General features: G+C 46.1%; 1 protein-coding gene across 9 annotated transcripts in view; it reads left to right on the top strand.

Moving 5' to 3' along the window:
• Positions 1-21204, top strand: part of MGAT4D (MGAT4 family member D) — a 134799-nt gene that overhangs the window by 25012 nt on the left and 88583 nt on the right. For 3 of the 9 annotated variants that reach the window (XM_045019633.1, XM_045019636.1, XM_045019634.1), the window contains exon 1: positions 3222-3358. The exons of the other annotated variants lie outside the window; for them this stretch is intronic. In XM_045019633.1, the coding sequence (XP_044875568.1) occupies positions 3268-3358 (91 nt within the window). In that variant the 5' untranslated portion in view covers positions 3222-3267. Of the gene's footprint in view, positions 1-3221; positions 3359-21204 lie in introns of those variants that run through there. 9 annotated transcript variants of the gene reach the window in all.

The following is a 21204-nucleotide window of genomic DNA, read 5'->3' as shown; positions in this document are numbered from 1 at the left end:
CCCTTGCCTTCACTAGCAGGACCAAGTACTGATTTTTGCCCCAGATCCCTAAGTGGCCCCCTCAAGGATTGAACTCACAATCCTGGGTTTAGCAGGCCAATGCTCAAACCACTGAGCTATATGACAAAGTAAAAGAGTTAAAGGGGAAATCTTGGCAGGGAGCAGGTAATTGGGAGCTCACTTTTAACCATGCTGAGTTTGTTGTCTGTCATTCAAATAGAAATGTAAGAAAGACAGGCCAAGATATGGGATTGGACTGAGGAAGACTGATCCAGAGTGGAGAGGTAGATTTGTGAGTAACTGATGAAAATAGAGTTGTCAATAGGGTGACCAGATATCCTGATTTTTATAGGGACAGTCCCAATATTTGGGCCTTTTTCTTAAATAGGCTCCTAATGCTCCCCACACCTGTCCTGTTTTTTCACACGTGCTATCTGGGCACCCTAGTTGTCAAAGCCATGTGAAGGGTATGATCGCTCATTGTTAAGGTGTAAAGGAAGATTAGGAGGGGGCTTTGTCATTATATAAATTTAAACTTAAACTAACATAGTTCCATTAAAATTTAAGGTCTCAGTGAAAACTGGGAAGCTCCAAATGTAAGGTTCCCATTGCCTCTTAACTTGGCCATATTATAAGTACATATTGGTAAAGATTTTGGGCAGTTCTCTTATGTTTGTGTGCTAGGCACTGTACAACAACAGAAAGGTGTGCTCAAATGGATAGAGGTAAATGTATATCTTAATATTTATGCATATAAGAGAACTGAGTTAAATGGGGGGAAATGTCACTGATGTGTCTAGACCTTTAAATTCTAATTACATTAACCTAGTTTTGTGCACCTAATTTACCTTTTTTTAAAAAAAAAAGAGAGAACTTTAGAGTTCTGGTGCATTTATCCAACTGTGGTAAGCATAGGTTTAACATGAGTCAAGGATTGTTCATTCAAATCCAATTACAATAGCTGTATTGATATTTTCTGTGTGTTTATAGAGGGCTGGGTACATGTTGCTATAGACACAATTATGATATTTTGACTTGTGTGGCAAACAGCACACATTTAAATAAACATACCAGGTCATGAAGGTTTCTGTAGTGCAGGGTTCGGCAACCTTTCAGAAGTGGTGTGCCAAGTCTTCATTTATTCACTCTGATTTAAGGTTTCGGGTGCCAGTAATACATTTTAATGTTTTTAGAAGGTCACTTTCTATAAGTCTATAATATATAACTAAACTATTTTATGTAAAGTAAATAAGGTTTTAAAAATGTTTAAGAAGCTTCATTTAAAATTAAATTAAAATGCAGAGCCCCCCAGACCGGTGGCCAGGACCCGGGCAGTGTGAGTGCCACTGAAAATCAGCTCATGTGCCGCCTTTGGCACCCGTGCCATAGGTTGCTACCCCTGCTGTAGTGGGAAACAAGATAGGACCAGGCATTTGTGTCAGTGGGAGATTATGGAGAGAGCTTCTGCAGCTAGGATGGGGTTCAAGTCCCAGGAATTTGTCAGCAGAGCTTGGGGAAGATTAGCAGTCTTCTGCAGTTGAGTGAATAGTCAGGTTAGTACTTGTCCAATACTTGACTCTTTGGGGGTTTATATGCAGTGGTGTTGTAGCCCTGTTGACTCCAGGATATTAGAGAGAGAAGGTGAGTGAGGTAATATCTTTTATTGGACCAACTTCTGTTGGTGAGAGAGACAAGCTTTCGAGCCACATAGAGCTCTTCTTCTTGTCTCTCTCACCAACAGAAGTTGGTCCAATAAAAGATATTATCTTGTCTCCTTTGGGAGCTGTTAGCATGGTCGTGTACCTGGTGTAGTTCACTCCCATCCCTGACACCTGTCCCTTTTGCGGTGTGAGGGAGACCCTGGCGCACATCTATCTGCAGTAAGCCAGGCTGCAGCCCCTTTTCCAGTTCCTCCAGAACCTCCTTTTGAGATTTTGGCTGCACTTTTCCCACACCTTTTCATATATGCACACCCTATCCATGGCCCCACAAAGTCGCGAGACCGCCTCATCAACCTCTTCCTTGTGCTGGTTAAAGTGGCCATCTATGGTACAAGGAGGAGGATGCTGGAAGGGAGCTGCTCTGCAATTGTGGGACCTATTTCTGTTCCTCCCATGTTTCATGCATCCAGGCAGAGTTCCTTTGGTTGGTGTCCACTGGCTCCCTAGACAACTTTGAGGAGCAGTGGGTGCTGTCTGGGGTTCTCTGCTCAGTGCCCTCCTCTGGCTCCCTGATTTTGTACCTATGACCCTCACTCCCATCCTGTTTAATCATTGGTTGTCCCAAGTGATCAGTTGAACCCTGGGTTTAGCGACTCCTCCACTTAGGCTGGGGGAGAGGGGGCTTATGAAAAGGGCAGGCTAGCGCCCACCCCTTTCCTAGAATTCAGTAGGGGTTGTCTCTTTTGGGGTTACTAAAAGGGCTTAACAGTTGGGCCAAGTTTGATTAGGGCTTAGTCACTTGAGTGAGTGCTGGGTTTGGAGGCAGTTCGTGGGATAGATATTGGGGCAGGTGCTCGTGACTGTAGTGGGGAGCTAGAAAGTTTCTTCAGCTGGGAAGGAATCAGAGGTGCTCGGCAAGTGGACTGGGGTGTGGGGAGGGCCACTTACACATTGTTCCATTTGTCTCCATGCAGCTTTAATGGCTCCCACAGGAGACTACTGCTCTCCACTGTAGTAAATAGGAAACCAGGGCAGGGGAGCCCACGCTGCTCTCTCGGGCTGACTGTGCACCTGGTCCAGGCCAGTGCTGAAGGGCTCCGTGTCCTCTTGGGCTCCCGGGTTGGAGCAGTACAGCCGGTAGGGCGGCAGTGAGCCTAGTGAGCCGGCGGGGCCCCCTGAAGCCAGGGAGAAGGAGGCAGGAGGGCTGCGCCCCGGGACGCCAGTGTGTGCACGGCCATGGGGAGGGCGGAGGCGGTATTGCAGCCTTGCTAGCTGCAGGGGGGCGCCCTCCCACACCGGCCCCTGAGCCCCTCCGAGCAAAGGGGGCGCGGCTGGGGGCGCTCCCGGGAGAGGCGAGGGGCTGCCGCCGGGAGGAGCGCGCTAGAGGGCGGAGGGGGCCGTGTCCTGGCAGGTGGGCGCCGCCGACGGGGCGAGTTCGGGGAGCGCGGACTTGGCGGGGCGGGCGTGGCCGCGGGCGGCTGCCGGAGGCAGAGCCGCCGCCGCTGAGGGCGGTCAGTGCGAGCGCTGGGAGTCGCGGGGCCAGCGCCGGCGCAGGGTCGCTGGCGGCGCCGCCGGAGGAGAGGCTGCTGCTGGGGCATGCGGGGAGATGAGGCTCAAGCCCGGTAGCATCGTGACATTTCTGTGCCTCAGCGCCGCCTTCTCCTTTGTCTGCTTCACCGCCTGGAGCAGGAGCGGAGGTGAGAGCCGCCCCCTCGCGCCGGGCACCGACAGCCGCCGGGGTCCCCGTCAGGTCACCTCCCAACGGCCGCCGCCTTCTGCACCTGCCCAGCTCCGTCCCCGCTGGGCGCCGCCGAGCACAGCCCCTGCTGCCCAGCCCTTTCCCTGGCAGGGGGCGGCCCCCCGCTCGGCCCCTCGCCGCACTGGGGCAGGCGGGAGCCGCAGGTGTCGCTCTGTCTTCCCCCGGCTGCTGCCGACACTGCCATAGGTGCAGCGCCCGACACCTGCTTCAGATCCCCTGCTCCGGGCCGGAGCTGATCCAGGGGGCTTCTCCACGCACTCACTCGCCAAACTTCAGTGTGTTCCTTTTGTAGTCTAACAATCAACAGTCTTGTGTAATTCATATTTTGTTACTCCTTGTTTCACTTTCATTCACACTTCTTGTTTTGAGCCTTTGTCCCTAAGAGTGTCCTCTTCTATAAATATATATTTTGACTACTACTTTTCTCTCCTCCCCCCCCCAAAAAATTGCACTCCCCCCCAGTCAATAAATAAACAAACATAACATCTAATTCTTCTCAACCTACTTTAGCTTTCCCCTGCTACTATCTGTTTTATTAACAAACTTCTTGTTCTGATGCCATTTTTCTTTAATTGTTCAAAGTTTGTGTCTTTGGTTTTACTAGATGCTGTGACTATTTTAGTAAGTATACAGATGGAGTCACTTGTTAGAAACTGAGTCAAATGATAACTGTGGTGTGAATGTAAAACTTTACTAGAGATGGGGCTTTAGATCAGTGGTGGGCAACCTGTAGCCCACAGGCCACACACAGCCAGTGATTTCCCTAAACCCCCCCTGAATTTTCCCAACACCCCCCCAGTTTTGTGCATAGGCGGCAGGTTATATACATTTGCGGTGCTCGGGCTCCAGGAATATTCAGGGCCGGGTGCCCTGCTCCAGCAATATTTGGAGCTGGGTCTCTCCCTCGGCCCTGCCTGGATCGGGCCCTGGCTACCGCCCCCGGCCGCATCCCTGCCTGACAGAAAGCAGCACAGCACCTCTCCCCTGCCTGCTTCTGCTGCCGGAGTAGAACGGCTCCCGGCAGAACTGCTGTCTGCTGCCCCGGGGTCCTAGTGCCTGCCACCCACTAATGGCAAGGCAGGCTGCCCTTACCCTGTCCTTCCACCCTAGCCGTGAGCCTCTCCAACACCCCAAATCCTCATCCCCAGCCAGAGCCCTCATCCCCCCGCACCCTAATCCTCAGCCCCAGCCAGAGCCTTCATCGCTCTGCACCCTAATCCTCTGCCACAGCTCTGAGGCCCCCCCCGCAGCATGAACCCCTCAGCCCCACAGCCCTCACCCCTGCACTCCCTCCTATTCTCAGTCTCCCTCCCAGAGCCTGCACCCCCTTTCAGAGCGTGCACCACCTCCCCTTTCCCACACACCCCTTCCCACCCCCAAACTCCCTCCCAGAGCCTGCACCCCTCACCCCTTCCTACACCCCCACCCCCAGCCCAGAGCCTGCACCCAAACTCTGTCCCAAAGCCTGCACCCCGCACCCCCTCCTGCACACCCACCCCCTGCTCCATCCCAAAGCCTGCACCCTGCACCCCTCCTGCACCTTAATCCTCAGCCCAGGACCTGCACCCCAGACCTAACCCCTCCCAGAGCCTTAGGCAGGTGGGGGCGGAGTTTGGGGGGCGGGTTCTGGGCACCACCAAAATTTGTACAAACTTGCCACCCATGGTTTTGTGAGCTAGTTACATACCAATTTAGTGACTGTTTGGAAATCTGAATTTAAACTGAAACATTAATACTTCAAAAGCTTATACAGTGTATGATAAAATACGTGTATCTGAAAAAGTATATTAGATTTGAAAAGTATGAACATAGACTAGCTTCCTTATACAGCTGTTTTTATGATGTCAGTGCATTCATTTCGGTGATGTTGGCCAACCTAATAATTTCAAATGATGATTTGTAAGCAAAGTCTAAATGAGCTCTCCCTGACAGCTAGTGATGAGCTGGGGGTTAAGGCTTCAGGGCCAGATTATATTTACATTCACACCTAATCTATTTAGGTATCCAGCAAACAGAGCTGTGTTGTCCAAGTGATAGATTTTGGCTGGGGTTGGGTTACAAACCACTTGAATGTGGAGGTAAGGGGGGATGAAATGTTGTTATTATTGTATGAGTAAAGGGCAGTAGAACTGTATTTTGCCTGTGATGATTTGAAGGCATCAAGAGAGAGGGTTGGGACCTGTCCCTCTCCACTGTTTAAAGACAGAGCTGATTAGGCTCCATAGATAGTCTTTTGTTCTGTTAAGTGACCACTGCAGCCGAAATCACTGACAATCAGGTCTAAGTGCTTAGTCCTGTTGTGGGGACAGTGTTCCTGTGGGTACAGTGTTTTTGTGTAAGAGACAGCCCAGACTGCACTAGCAGCAAGGTTCCCGCACTGAGAGCTCAGCTGAAATCACTGAGAGCTGGTGGGACCTCAAGAGAACAACTCACAGAGGTCACAGTGGCAGGTGGCAGCAGAAGGTGACTGTGCAGGGCCATTGGCAACAGAGCGGTGGAGTAAACGGTGGCACAACGAACAGCCATGGCCAGAGCGAACTGTGCCTTTTTGTCCCCCACCTGGGAGGTGAACTCACGTGAAAGCACCTCTGAACTCTGAGTCTCCACTGACCAAGGACAACACCGGTGAGCGTGGTGCGGTGGAGGGAAAAGTGAGGGGCACGTTAAATAAACATTTGTTTGCTGGACTATATTTTAGTCACTTTGCTCCAGAATGCTAGATTTGTGACTGGGAATGGAAACTTATATGTTTCCCAGTAGGCCAAGATTTTTAAAATGCAATATTTGCCAAGGTTGTTATCTCACATTGTTGCTATCTTGGGAGGTCATTATGTTGGGGAGTTTCTGTACTAAACATTTTTATTATAATTAATTTTTACATAAGAATGGTCATACTGGGTCAGACCCATGGTCCATATAACCGAGTACCCTGTCTTACAACAGTGGTCAAGGCCAGGTGCTTCCGAGGGAATGAACAGAACAGGACATCATCAAATGATCCATCCCCTGTTGCCCATTCCTAGCTTCTGGCAAACAGGCTAGGGACACTCAGAGCATGGCGTTGCATCCCTCTCATCCTGGCTAATAGCCACAGATGAACCTGTTCTCCAGGAATTTATCTAGTTCTTTTTAAAATCCTGTTATAGTTTTGGTCTTCACAGCATCCCCTGGCAAAGAGTTCCCTGGATTGACTTTATATTGTGTGAAGAAATACTTCCTTTTGTTTTTTTAAAACCTGCTGCCTATTAATTTCATTGGGTGACTGCTAACTCTTGTGTTATGTGAAGGATTAAATAAAATTTCCTTATTCACTTTCTTCGCACCAGTCAAGATTTTGTAGACCTCTATCATATCCCCATTAGTCATCTCTTTTCTAAGCTGAAAATTCCCAGTCACTTTAATCTCTCCTCCTGTTTCATACCCCTCATCATTTTAGTTGCCCATCTCTGTACCTTTTCCAATTCCAATATATATATTTTTAGGATGGGTGACCAGATCTGCACACACTATACAACGTGTGCACATACCATGGATTTATACAGAGGCAATATGATATTTTCTGTCTTATTATCTATCCCTTTCTTAATGACTCCCAACATTGTTTGCTTTTGTGACTGTTGCTGCACATGGAGTGGATGTTTTCAGAGATCTATCCACAATGACTCCAAGATCTCTTCCTTGAGTGTTAACAGCTAATTCAGATGCCATCATTTTGTATGTATAGTTGAGATTGCTTTCCAATGTGCATTACTTTGCATTTATCAACATTGAATTTAATTTGCCATTTTGTTGCCCAGTCACCCAGTTTTGTGAGATCCCTTTGTAGCTCTTCGCAGTCTGCCTGGGACTTAACTATCTTGAGTAGTTTTGTATCATCTGCCAATGTTGCCACCTCACTGTTTATTTACCCATTTTTCCAGATGAATATGTTGAATAGGACTGGTCCCAGTAGTGACCCCTCAAGGATACCACTATTTATCTCTCTCCATTCTGAAAACTGATAATTTATTCCTACCCTTTGTTTCTCATCTTTTAACCAGTTACTGATCCATGAGAGGATCTTCCCTCTTACCCCATGATGGCTTACTTTTCAAAAGTAAATTTAAATTAAATACTTTTTTTTTAAATTATATATTTTTTTAGAAATCTAGATCTGTTATGTGTTTTGATGTAACTTGCATTTTCCTTATGTTAAATTTACATTATCCTAACAAAACATTTACTTTATTCACTTTCTTCACATCAGTCAAGATTTTATAGACCTTTAGCATATCCCCCCTTAGTCGTCTCTTTTCTAAGCTGAAAATTCCCAGTCATTTTAATTTCTTCTCCTGTTTCATACCCCTAATCATTTTAGTTGCCCATCTCTGTACTTTTTGCATTTCCAGTATGTCTTTTTTGGGATGGGGTAACCAGATCTGCACACAGTATTCAAGGTGTACATGTGCCATGGATTTATATAGCGGCAATATGATATTTTCTGTCTTATTATCTATCCCTTCCTTAAAAAAGCAAAGGTTTCAGAGTAGTAGCTGTGTTAGTCTGTACTGCAAAAAGAACATAAGCTTTTGTGGGCTACATCCGATGAAGTGGACTGTAGCCCACGAAAGCTTATGCTCAAATAAATTTGTTAGTTTCTAAGGTGCCACAAGTGCTCCTGTTCTTTTTAAAAAAGCAAACAGAATGTTGGGTATCACTGACTGCCGCTGCACATTGAGTGGATGTTTTCAGAGAACTATCCACAATGACTGCAAGATCTTTCTTGAGTGTTAACAGCTAATTCAGACTCCTTCATTTTGTATGTATAGCTGAGATTGTTTTCCAGTGTACATTACTTTGCACTTATCAACATTAAATTTCATCTGCCGTTTTTGTTGCCCAGTCACCCAGTTTTATGAGATCCCTTTGTAGCTCTTCGCAGTCTGCCTGGGACTTAACTATCTTGAATAGTTTTGTATCATCTGCAAATGTTGCCATCTCACTGTTTACCCATTTTTCCAGATGAATATGTTGAATAGGACTGGTCCCAGTACTGACCCCTCAAGGATACCACTATTTATCTCTCTCCATTCTGAAAACTGATAATTTATTCCTACCCTTTGTTTCCCATGTTTTAACCAGTTACTGATTCATGAGAGGACTTTCCTCTTACCCCATGATGGCTTACTTTTCAAAAGTCAATTTAAATTAAATACTTTTTTTTAAATGTATATTTTTTTAGAAATCTAGACATGTTATGTGTTTTGGTGTAACTTGCATTATACTTATGTTAAATTTGCATAATCCTAACAAAACATTTACTTTATTCATATCTCTTTTATATATCTCATTGGTCCTGACACCCCCCCTGTAAATTCGAACACCCCCCCTAATTTCAATTCCTGGGGAAACCACTGCACACAGCCCATCAGGGTAATCCACTGGTGGGCTGCCAGACCATTTGTTTATGTTTGCACGGCCGTCCACAGCTCCCAGTGGCCGTGGTTCGCTGTTCCTGGCCCACCACTGCTTTAGATCACTAAAGCAGCAGGCCCAGCCCCAGACGATGATCCCTAGGAACACTCCCACAGGGATCCCATCCCATCCCCTTGCTTCACTGTTAGCCCCCCCCCTTTTTTTTTAGAGACAGGAACAACAGTATAAGATTCCCCTGTCTGGTGCAGAAGGAGCAGCAGCAGCTTCTCCTCCCTCCCCCCCCCCCCAAAAAAGAAAAGTACTTACCCCTGCAGTTAGCATGTATCTGCTTGAGTTGGTGAGCTGTATGTGGCTGCACTGTTTTTCTACCTGCTAGGTCTAAATGCCTTTTGGGGGATAGATTTACAAGTCTCCTTCTCCCTACATCAGCTCAGTAGTTAGTCTTGCAATTATTTCCCCCATACAGATACTGAACGTATTCTACATCCTGCAGAGCTATTGTTCCACTGGTGGTCTGCAGTGTTAGTGTTGTTGTACCTAACCTGACTCCTATGCGCGCACACACAATCTCTAGCTCAGAGGTGCTTTGTGGCCCATCAGAGCCAGGGTATGGAGTGAAGGGAGCCTGAGTGCTGCTGAAGCTTGAGCTAGTAATATGGGGGGACTCAACTGCTCTGTGCTGTTCATACAGTCACTCTGTGCAGCTTGAGTCTTGTATTGCAGTGTGACTGCTCTTCTTTGAGCTAGGCTAATTTGAGAGAAGTTAGCTCAAATGTGGATAACAGTGCAGAGAAGACAAGTCCTCAGGCAGGTGTCACTGCATCACTTATGCCCAGTTCCTGTTTTCAAGCTTTGCTTTACAATCATGAGGTTAGAAACTTACTTTTTTAATAAAGGAGCTGGGTCCCTAGGCACAGGCCTATAGTGTCTATGGTTTAATGTGATAATTTCATTACAAAGCCAGATTGTTTTTCACCTGCTTTTATAAATAACTTCTGTATGCAAAAGTGATGACTTTTGTATACTCGTTCATTGTGCCAAGGAACCTTTGAAGTATTTACTTATGGAGTGAGTAATCTCCCTTTCTCCAGTGAATCAGACATTATGGGCTCAATCCTGTATGGTGACATGACTACTCTTTAAGTATCCACTAGAGCACTGTACACACAGGCTGCTATCAGTGAGTAAGCAAGTTTCACGATATAGCAGTGCCTATTCCACATGCTGGACTCTTTTTGTTCTGAGTCTTTTTGGTCCCTACCCAACCCAAGGCATGGTGTGTCTGTGAAGCAGAAACATGTGCATGTTAAGGGTAGAAAAGTGTGTTATCAGGGACAAAGTGGAGGTGATTCATATAAGAGTCCAACCTGATTGTGTAACTCCACTCCCAGATAAAATAACTGCCCTATGTAATTACATCTGATACCGGTTCAAAGTCAGGGAAAACAATGCAATAACTAACATTTATATAGAGATCTGCTCCTAGTATTTCAGCAAGGTTCTTTCACAGTTAGGTATGGAGTCAGATTTAGTATTTGTCTTCAGTGCTGCCTCTCAGTCCATGATAAATCACACAGCTATATGGGCTTAAGAGAGAAGGGTGAGGAAACAGAAAATCTCATTTGTTTACTCATTTAAAAAAAGCTCAATCATAAGTCAGGCACGAGACAAAAGCACTTGGCAAATGAGTTCATATTATGTTTACTTCACTGGAAATATTTATATTTTGTTCATGAAAAATATACTCAATATATTGATAGTACAGCAAAGTGTTCAGTGGGTATAATTTAAAAAGGATGAGGAAAGGGATAAAGAGCTTGTAAAGAAAGTATCTTCTCCTAGGTATATCTTGCTGAAATAAGAAAATCTGATTTTTTGATGAATTCTTGATGCTTACAATTGAAACAATGTGGTGTACACAGTAATACAAACAGCTCTTTACTGAGAGTCTAGAAACTTATGTGAGCTCTCTTTTATATATTATTTTAGCAGATAAAGCCTTGATCCTGCAATTGCACCCATGCAGAACCCACTGAGATTTCTGCCCATTTTCACTGAGCTCTGTACGAGTGTACACATCTCTGCAGATGCAGTTATAATATCTGGCCCAACGTTTCAATTAAAACAGTGGCAAAATTAATGGTCAGGCTTTCAGTGTGTCTTGCATCTTCTCATTCTCATTTTGATAAATAGCATTAATTCTGATTTATGGAACTACAAGTGAAGCCCAATATTCATATCTAGGCCTCTAAAAGGCCACTCCTACAGAGTGTTGAATACTCTCCAGATAGGCTTCAATGGAAGCTGAGAGCAGTCAGCATGGGAGACTTTTGGCACATGCAGGACTAAACCCTAAATAGGGGCACTATTCCAAATTTAGTTACCTGAACTGACCCACAGGGTTTTGATGACTCCAAAGTGGAGTTGGTGCTCAAAATTAAAAGTTAAATGCCTAAGTTTGCACCCAAGGCTGCAGAAATACTGTAGTTGTGCAGTGTTATGAATGTGTGATTTACTGTACCGTGTAAGGGCCTGATTCCAGTGTGAGGTTTTTGCTATTGTCTTCAGAAGGAGCAGGATTGTGCCCTAAATATGCAGGGCCAGATTGAAGCTGGCTTTTCTAGTGATTCATGGTAGGAAGAATGTATGAGGAGCTTCCTGTCCCCTTGTTCTTCCTGGGCAAGGCACGGTCACAGCCCCTGCATGAACAGGGTGAGATGTGGGCACAGAAGACCCTCTCGCTGCTCTTTCCAAGAAATTCTGCTAAAATTTAGAAACAACCAGTGTAATTCTACGTAGACCCTAAAAAACAAACAAACAAACAAAAAACAAACCCTGACATTGAAATATATGTGGCTGAGGGGAAAGTGGTGGACGTGTTACTCCTTGACTTTAGCAAAGCTTTTGATACAGTCTCCCACAGTATTCTTGCCAGCAAGTTAAAGAAATATGGGCTGGATGAATGGATTATGAGGTGGATAGAAAGCTGGCTAGATCGTCGGGCTCAATAGGTAGTGGCTTGGCAGAAGTTCTGCAGAAAAGGACCTAGGGGTTACAGTGGACGTGAAGCTGCCTGCAGCCCTCCCGGCGGCCGGCATAGCACCCCCCGCGGCATGCCGCCCCAAGCACACGCTTAGCGTGCTGGGGCCTGGAGCCGCCCCTGTGTGTACCTTACAAACATTAAGTTACTTTATCCTCCCATTCTGTGAAGTGGGGAAGTATTATTTTCCCAGTTCTACAGATAGAGGGACTTGCTCACGGTCACACAGGAAATCTGGGGCGGAGCTGGAAATTGAACCCAGATTTCCTTAATTCTATTCTGGTGCCTTACTCACAAGCGATCCTTTTTTACTTTTTTTAGGCTCCTATGTTAATAATTTTCAAGCCTTTTTTAACACTGCTTATTCCTCACTTTATTCACTATGTTCTTGATCCATGTCCATCTTGCCTCGGAAAGGCCAACGGTGGAGATTGTCAACATCTCCTTTAAGAACTTTGCTCAAGTCACTGGTACAACCCAGGCTCAATAAATGGCTTCATACTGACAATCTGAACTGTTATTATCCTTATAGTAAAGATTATTCAGAAGGTTGTGATGAGCAGGGCCGGTGCAACCACTAGGCAAACTAGGCGGCCACCTAGGGCGCCAAGTGGCTGGGGGTGCCAAAAAGCGTGCTCAGGGGAGGCAGTGGAGTGGAGGTGAGCTGGGGCAGAGGGGCGCGGGGATGGCTGCCCGCAGCAAGTAATGGGGGGAGGGCGGGCACGTGCTGGGGAACCGCTCCCCGCCCCAGCTCACCTCCGCTCTGCCTTCACCCCTGAGCACGCTGCCCCAGCTCTAATTCTCCTCCCCTCCCAGGCTTGCTGTGCCCAACGGCTGATGGGCGCGGCAAGCCTGGGAGGCAGGAGAAGTGGAGCAGCGCCGGCATGCTCAGGGGAGAAGGTGGAGCGGAGGTGAGCTGGGGCGGGGAGCTGCTGCAGGGGGGGCTCCCCGGGCGGAGGTGGGGCGAGGAGCTGCCGCAGGGGGGCTCCCCGGGCGGAGGTGGGGCGAGGCACTGCCGCAGGGGGGGCTCCCTGGCTCTTCCCTGTGGCCCCTGCCTCCCCCCGTGCTCCCACCTCCCCTCCTGCCCCGCCACACCCCCACTCCCCTGAAGACTGCAGCCAAGCCCAACCCTGCACTCCCCGCGTGGTAAGTGGAGCGACCTGGCCCCAGCCTGGTCTGCTCCCCTGGTTTCCAGTTGCGCCACCGGCGAGTGCTGGGAGGTGGTTCCCCCCTTTCTTTTCCCCCCAGCCTGGGAGCCAGGGGAGCAGAGCAGGCTGGGGTCCCAGGCCTCCGTGGTGGGGGGCTGGCCCCAGGCCTCCATGGGGGATGTGGGGCTGGCTACTTCCTGCGGGAAGTGGAGTGACCTGGCCCCAGCCTGTTCCACTCCCCTGGCTCCCAGGCTTGGGGGGAGGAGGGAACTGACCCCCCTGCACTCGCCGGCGGCGTGGCTGGGAGCCAGGGGAGCAGAGCAGGCTGGGGCCGGGTCACTCCACTTCCCACAGGAAGTGGTCCCCATCCCCCATGGAGGCCTGGGCCCAGCCCCTACCCCCTGTGGAGGCCTGGGCCCCTCCTGGAGCCCCACACAGCCCCCCCCCGTGGAGGCCTGGGCCCCCCCACTCCCGGGGGGGGCTGCGTAGGGCACCAAAATAGCTACGGACGGCCCTGGCTCTCCGGGCCAGAGGTGTGGGGGGCGCAAGGTGGAAGTTTTGCCTAGGGCGCTAAATATCCTTGCACCGGCCCTGGTGATGAGATAACTCTCACAGTAGCAAGATTTCCTGCACCATTGTTAATCTGAGAACCAACATATGTATGGCACAGAAACTGTTCTTGCAGTATTGGCGGATGCTCCCTTCCTAGTGAGGGATGAAAATCAAGTATCCAGGCTGATAGTATTAGTTGTATCAGCTGTCTTCTATAGGTGGTGTTCACTCATTTGGGACCACAGCAGGAGCTGGTGATACTGCTCTTGAGTGGCTCCATTCTTTCTTCTTGGGGATATCATAGATGGTGGTGTTGGATGATTACTCTTTTGCCCTGAAGGGTTTCTTATGGAGAGTTTTGCAGGACTGGTTCCATCTTGTCCTCCTGCTCAATATGCATATGAGGCTATTAAGAGAGTTAATGTAGAAGCATTGGCTGTGGGTGTCTTCAATATGCTCATGACACCAATTTTTATCTCTTCTGATTTCTGTATTTCTGTCTCTTCTGACTCAGACCAAGCAAATTAATGCCCTTCACACTGTCTTGTGGAGACTGGGGCATGCAAGATAATGAGTTAGCTGAGGCCCAGTCCAGATGAGACAGAGTTGGTTGGTTTGGGAAAGCAGCCTTAAGATATCGCCAAAATTAGCTATCACAAATTGAAGGTGTGTTTACAGATAATTATCTCTTGTTTGCAGCCTGGGAGTTTGGTTGGATTCCCAGCTGTCACCGGATGATCGTCTTCAGCAGTAGCCACCAAAGTTGCTTTTTATCATTAACCTCCTAACCAAAGACAATGATCTTTTCTTTCCAACATGAACTTCATCACTCTAAGGTCTGGCTTACACACAGTTTTTACACCACTTCATCTATATTGGTTTAGAAATTGATATAGTTACATCAGTGCAACCTCTTCTGTGAACAGTTACACCAATATAAACACCATTATGTAAGTAAAGGTGTATTGGTATAACTGAGTCCACAGTAGGGATTGCACTTATCTAACTATATTGGATTCTAAACAAATATAGTTAAAATCCTACACAAAGTATGTGCAGACAAGCCCTAATTCATTTCTTTTGTGCCTCAAGGCTAGAGCTCTGTAATGTGCTCTACTGGGTGCTGCACCTTAAAACCCATTGGGAGATTAAGAGTAGTGCAGATTAGTGGCGTGTCTGACTGTGAGCATATTCAGTTAGTGCTCCATCACCTGCAATGTCTACCTGTGGGTTTCTAGGTTGATTTTTAGCGTGTTGGTAGTGACTTAAAGCTATAAATATCTGAGAGAGAAGATCCTAAGTGACTCCCTTTTTCTTGTGACTAACTGCCACATTGGAGCTTATCAGAGGCTCTTGAAATGGCTCTCCTTGGTATAAAAGAGAGGGAACTTCCAGCAGGGTGTTCTCCGTGAGGATGCCTTTCCTTTAGAATGCATTTCCACCTAAGTTTGAAATAGCTTATGTCAGCTGATTTTCATGGTGCACTGCAAATTGTATAGTCTTAGGGGGCTGTTGAAGAAGTAGATACAGTGTGGGGTGATTACAGGAAAAAGGGGGTATTATTTTTATTTTAGTGCTGCCTGGTTACTTAGTAGTATGTTTATAGGGTGGTTGTTTCTTTCTATGATTGATTGTATTTTTAAGTGTTTGTTAGAAGCACCTAGGGTGTTCAGGCACAGGCACTTTGTATTATTTTCTAAGTTTAAAGAACAAATAAAATATACAATTACTTTACTCTGATGTGATTGCCAAAATGCCAGTTCATGGTTGATATTTTTGGTCAAGCTGACATCGGAGCATTCAAAAAATGTAAGGAGGGAGACAGTGAGTGAAAGCGAGCAAGAGACAGAGACCATGTGTTCTGTTGTTTTTCTGTTCCCCTCCCTTCAATCTCATTACTGATTCCTCCTTGCCTTACTAACTTTTTAATGTAGTCCTGATGCACTGCACTGGCCAAGATCAAATACAATCTTACAATGGAAAATTAGAAAATTTAGAAAAATCTTGTTTGCTGATAAGAGCATGGAAAATAGAAGTTAAACAGTAGTACCCAGAAACACATTACAAAACATGTATTTAGGAAAAAAACCTCTCCATTACAAGATGATTGGAGCAGAAGCAGCCAAAGTAGGGACTTCTGCACTGGGAGGAGAAGGGAAAAATGGGCCCAACAAGGATGATCCATCCCCTGTCCCAGCACCCCTCAGGACCCAAAACTGTGCATGGGAAACCTCCCAAAATCTGGGGTCATTAGGACCCTGGTGTTGCCTCCCTTCCCCCTGCTATGTGCCTTTGAGGGGAAACTGCAGAGGAACCAGCCAAAGATCCCAGCAGGTAAAAGTAGAAGCAGCCAAAACAGGGATCTCTGGATATTCAGAGAACTTTATAGAGTTTTGACTTGACTTTCTTTGCATTATGCTGATTGGCTGGCTGTTTTCTCCTACCCTCTGTTTCATTAGCAAAGAAGGAAGCTGAATGCAGGTTAACTTAAACAAGTGTAACTTTATTAAACTTAGTGCACTGCTCCGTCCATAACTGATGCCCAGACTCTGACCCCTGTCCCTTCAGCGAGAAGTTGCTAGAACATAGCCAAATTGCAGTTTTGTCTTTACCAGAAACTCAGCTGATTCCATGGTCTTTGAGATAGTTTAGTCTCCTCAACAGGCAACTACATCAGGATTGATCTACCTCTGTCTCCCTATCACCTGTCTCCCTGCCTGTGAGGTTGACCTCTGGATGGTTCTCTGTCTCACCATTATGCAATGATCTCTGTAGGCTCTCTCAGGGTCTTGTGTCTGCAGGCTCATAAGTGTCTCCTGTTCCTCTAGATCACTTGTCCCTCATGTGTAGTCACCTCATATGACGTGGGTGCAATTGCATCTCATGACTCCTTTAGTCCACTCCTTCTGGTATGTCTCTAATGGCTGGAGCCTCACAGGAGTGCCTGCCTCCAGGGCCAGAAGGTCCTTGACTGACCTGTTGAACTCTAGTACCTGTTTCCTCTTATTGTTGACTATCTCGTCTCAGCGGTGTCTCCATTCTTCTGGCTGCCACAGATCTCCCTCTGTTGAGAGCAGAGTTTGCCCCTTCAGTATCTGCACTGGATTGTTTTGGCACCCGTGTGATGGGGTATTCCTGTGTGCCAAAAATGCTAAGAAGGGGTCTGAACCATAAGAAACAGCCTTGTGTAACAGTCTCTTTGCTGTTTGCACAGATGACTTCATCTTATCATTACTCTGTAGGTAGAGTGACCAGACAACAAATGTGAAAAATCGGGACAGTGGTAGGGGGGTAATAGGAGTCTATATAAGATAAAGACCCAAAAATCGGGACTGTCCCTATAAAATTGGGACATCTGGTCACCCTATCTGTAGGTATGCCAGGGAGGAGTTGAGTTGTGGTGATCAAATTTCCGTTTGCAAGCATATTCCTTGAATTTTTCTGAGGTAAATTGGGGTATGTTGTTGCTGAATACAGTGTCCAGAATACCGTAGCTCATAAAATGGACCTTCAGTTCACCAATCGCTGACTTTCTTCTTGTATCCAGCAGGGACTTGACCTCCCAAAAATTTGGATAGTAATCTACTATAATCAAGTACTACTTTAAATTAAAGGTAAATAAGTCTACTCCCAGCTTTTCCCTTGGTCAGGTGGGCAGTCCATGTGGTGATAGTCTTTCTGAAGACTGTTATTACACAACCAGAAGGTGTCATACCCTTCAGTCACAGAGTGAAGGTGTGTAGTCATTCCTGGCCAGTAAACACACTCTTGAGTTTGTCTAAGACAGCTATTGGTGCCGATGTGTGAGGCATGTATTTTTGCATGACATTCTTACATAATGATGCAGGGACAACAACTCTGTCCTTGAAATATGATTCCATGTTTCATTCTCAGCTCATCTTTAAATTGAAAATATAGGTTGGCTTTTACTGGCACTTGGATTTTATTTTCTGGCTTCTAGTTCTCTTGACTGCCTGGAGTTGGATATCCTTTTCTGTAGCCTCTGATTTCCATCAGCTTTCCTGTTGAAAGTGGGACATAGGGCAGCATGTTAATGAATTCAGTATCCTGATCCCTTCCCCAAACTTGCTGATGCTGGATATATATGCCATGCTCAGGGTCTCAGCTACTACCAGTAATCCTGGACAATACCTGATCTCTACCTGGTAGAGGTGGAGGTGCATCGATATATGTGGCAACCTCTTTGTAACACTAAGAAGGGGCTTTGCCATGATAGGTTTTCTGGGTTTGTGGTCTGACTGCACTAATACTGGGTGGCCATAGGTAAACTGATGACATTGGTCCACTTCAAATACCACAGCCAGAAGCTTTTTTTCTATCTGGGTGTTATCTCTATTCAGTATCTAACAGGGTTTTGCTGGCACAAGCGATCGGCTCTCCTGTAGAAGAGCTACACCCACTCCTTTCTCCAGTGCATCACAGTGTCAGTGACTCTCCTGGCTGGTCGTACTTCAGGACAGGTGCATCTTATATTATTGATCAGCGTGTCATGCTTGATGTTGGGAACTTGCCCAGTCCTATTCAACATCCCGCCTTGTGAGTTGTCATATGGGTTCCACTACTGCAGCCAGGTGTGGACAGAACTGAGGCAGCAAATTTCTGGTTCCTATGAACTGTTGTATCCCTTTCACACTCACTGGAACTGGCCTGTCTCTTGACTGCCTTGATCTTGTTGGGATCTGCTTTCACTCCCTCTGCTGTGAGCAAATGTCTGACATAGTCCCCTCACACTATTTGAGTCACCTTTTTCTGGAATGGGTGTTATGTTCTTGTCCTTTTATTGCTGGAGAAAAGCTTGTGGTTTTCTGCTGTGGTCTTGTTCAGCTTCTGTATCATTACTCCCTTCACCTACAATGAGGATATCATCTGCAATTATTTCAACCATAGGCAGTCCTTCCAGTGCTTGGATGATTCTTCTCTGGAACAGCCTGGTGTTGAACTTATGGCCATTGACATGCACAGCCATCTGTAGTGACCAAATACAAAGGTTGTCAGCATACTAGACAGATGGCTTCTTTACCACCCCCATGCTCCTTCCACAGGCTGTACTGGCTTCTACAGGTGCTATGATACCCTTGCTTGCCAAACTTTAGAGCTCCTTGCATACTGGATTACATAGTCGGACTGGAATTTTCCTTCATGGTAAGTACACAAGTTCCACTGTGGGGTCCACTTCCAGTTGTAGCTTTCCTTCAAGGCACGCATCGCCTTTGGAAACATCCCCTATGCTTTTAAAATTGTCTCCATTATCGGTGGGCCTCCTTTTGCTTCTTACACTGCAACTATAAAATTCTGATGCTGCACCCTGATCAGATCCACAGCTTGTATGGCTGTATTTCTCAAAGGGGTCTGTGGTGCCCACCGGCCACAAATATCTGTTATTTTTCAGGTTAGTCACTCTGAGGTCACATTTTCCAATAGGCTCCATTATGCTCTCATTTTATATTATCCAATTGGAATTGCTCTTTATAATGGGTGTGTTTGAGTACAATTCACACTGAGGAATCACTCCACAGGAGGCTCCACTATCAGCTGAAATCACACATGAAATCGCATTTCCCTATTACCATTGTGGAATGCATAGCATTTGGTATTGTCCCTGGTTGCTTTCCTGTCCCAACAGCCTGAACCTGATTGGCTCTTGGACTCAAATGTCGTCATCGCTGTCTGATGAGCCATCCATCTCTTGTACAAGTCTGACTGAACCTTTCTGAGAGATGCTTCTGCTCTTGCGCACACTGCTAAAATGATTCAACTTGCCACAATCCTTGCAATGCTGTCCATGTACAGGGCACTTGTTTAACCAGTCATGCTGTCTCCCACAGTAAATGTATTTCACTCTGTGTATGGAATCCTGGCTACCTGCTCTTCAGTTGTCTTGCTGCATGTACTTTTGGAAGTGATGTGCTTCTAGGGCTTTCCTTCTTTCTCTCAAGGCTTCTGCTGCACGCCCCACATTTAAGCATGTGTCTAATATGAAATTGCCTTCCTGGAGCAGTCACTCATACAGGTGGTGATCCCAAGTGCCACAGACTATCCTGTACTGATCTAGAAAGAAAGTATAGCTGGTCAGAAATTGAGAAGTGGGGTAGTTTGGACAAAAACTGAAATATGTTGACTCTGAAATGTTACTTCCATGGCTTTCATGGGAATCATGGGAGAGGAACTCCAGCTGGGGAGCTTGGCCCATAGAAGAGAATAGGAACAAGGGGCACCTGAACTACAATTCCCATGAGGTACCACAGTGGCATTTCAGAGCTGAAATGTTTTGGTTTTCAGTCTTCAGTTTTTTGACAAACAGTCAATTTCCCATGGAAAGTAGAAACTTTTTAATTGAAAATTTCAGTTAATCAAAACCCCAGCTTTCCACTGAAAAATAGTGTTCATAGACAACTTTCAACCACTACTTTTATATTGACAGTTTTTCAAATGGATACCAGTAGGAAATAGAATTTATGAAGTGTTTAACATGGGAAGGAGGTTTATGAGAATGGGTAATAACCTCTTCCTACAACATTTCATATTTTTTCAGTAGACATCTCAGTCACGTTGTAAAATATGGAGTAGAATGACTTGCTGCTAATTACTGTGCATTTTGATTCCCTGGTGATGTTTTTTATTTGTATACTTTATTTTCTTGACCCTGACTTTCCTCCTGGTTTCTTAAACTCTTCTTTTCTCATTCTGCTCTGCCTCCAATTTTCTGGTCAGACCCTCAGCAGTGTAAATCGATATATTGACTTCAGTGGAGCTGCGCTTATATACAACAGGTGAAGATTTGGTCCTCTCTGTAGCAGACTTTGTGGTTCAGCAATATCAGTTTTCTTTTAATCTCCTTTATCCAAAAACAATAATTCCCTGCTTCCGCTTCAAAAACTTTAGGGTGCCAAACATCCCCCGCCCCCACACTCATTCTCTCCCCCTGTCTTCTTACTGCAAACATGATTGGCAGAAGGGAAGTGCTGATATCACTTTCAGCAAGAGGTTTAGTGATCCCTGTCTGTTTGGAAATGTGCCAATGAAGGAATTGGCAAATCCATGAGTCTCACAAATAATCTGTGCTAATTGAGAAGTTCTATATATGGGACATTAACAAAATACCATTCTTGTTTTATTATTTCTTTGCTTCTTATGAAGATAGATCTGCTGCAAATATAATCTTGAACTAATGTTATATGAGAAATTATGTGAAATTGGTGAGTAAAACAGAAGACAGATGTTCAGGAACCATTAGCCAGGGAGATATGCTTATAATCTGGCTTTGGTTACAGGATATTTCACCAAAAAATTCCAAGACACAGCATAAATCCAGTTGCTATTGAGAGGATTAAATACATTGAGTTTAAATCTTAAATTACAATCTACATTAACATCTGTTAACTTTTTAAAAGATTTCCTAACTTTTTTTTTCTTTTTTTGTTTTTTTGAGCTAATATCCAAGTATAGATGAGAGCTCCAAGCAGTGAGGGTCCTCCCACTGCCCAGGGTGGCTGGGAGCTCTGGGGGTCCCCCCGCCACCTGTGGTGGCCAGGAGCTGCAGGCGGCTGGGGTACCCCACAGCTCTCTGTCTCTGCAGGCGACAGGGGACCCTGCAGCTCTTAGCTGGTG

This window comes from Mauremys mutica, chromosome 5, assembly GCF_020497125.1.
Source record: "Mauremys mutica isolate MM-2020 ecotype Southern chromosome 5, ASM2049712v1, whole genome shotgun sequence".
Taxonomy (NCBI): Eukaryota; Metazoa; Chordata; order Testudines; family Geoemydidae; genus Mauremys; species Mauremys mutica.
The sequence above is the reverse complement of the archived record's forward strand: the minus strand, read 5'-3'. Positions and strand labels throughout refer to the sequence as shown.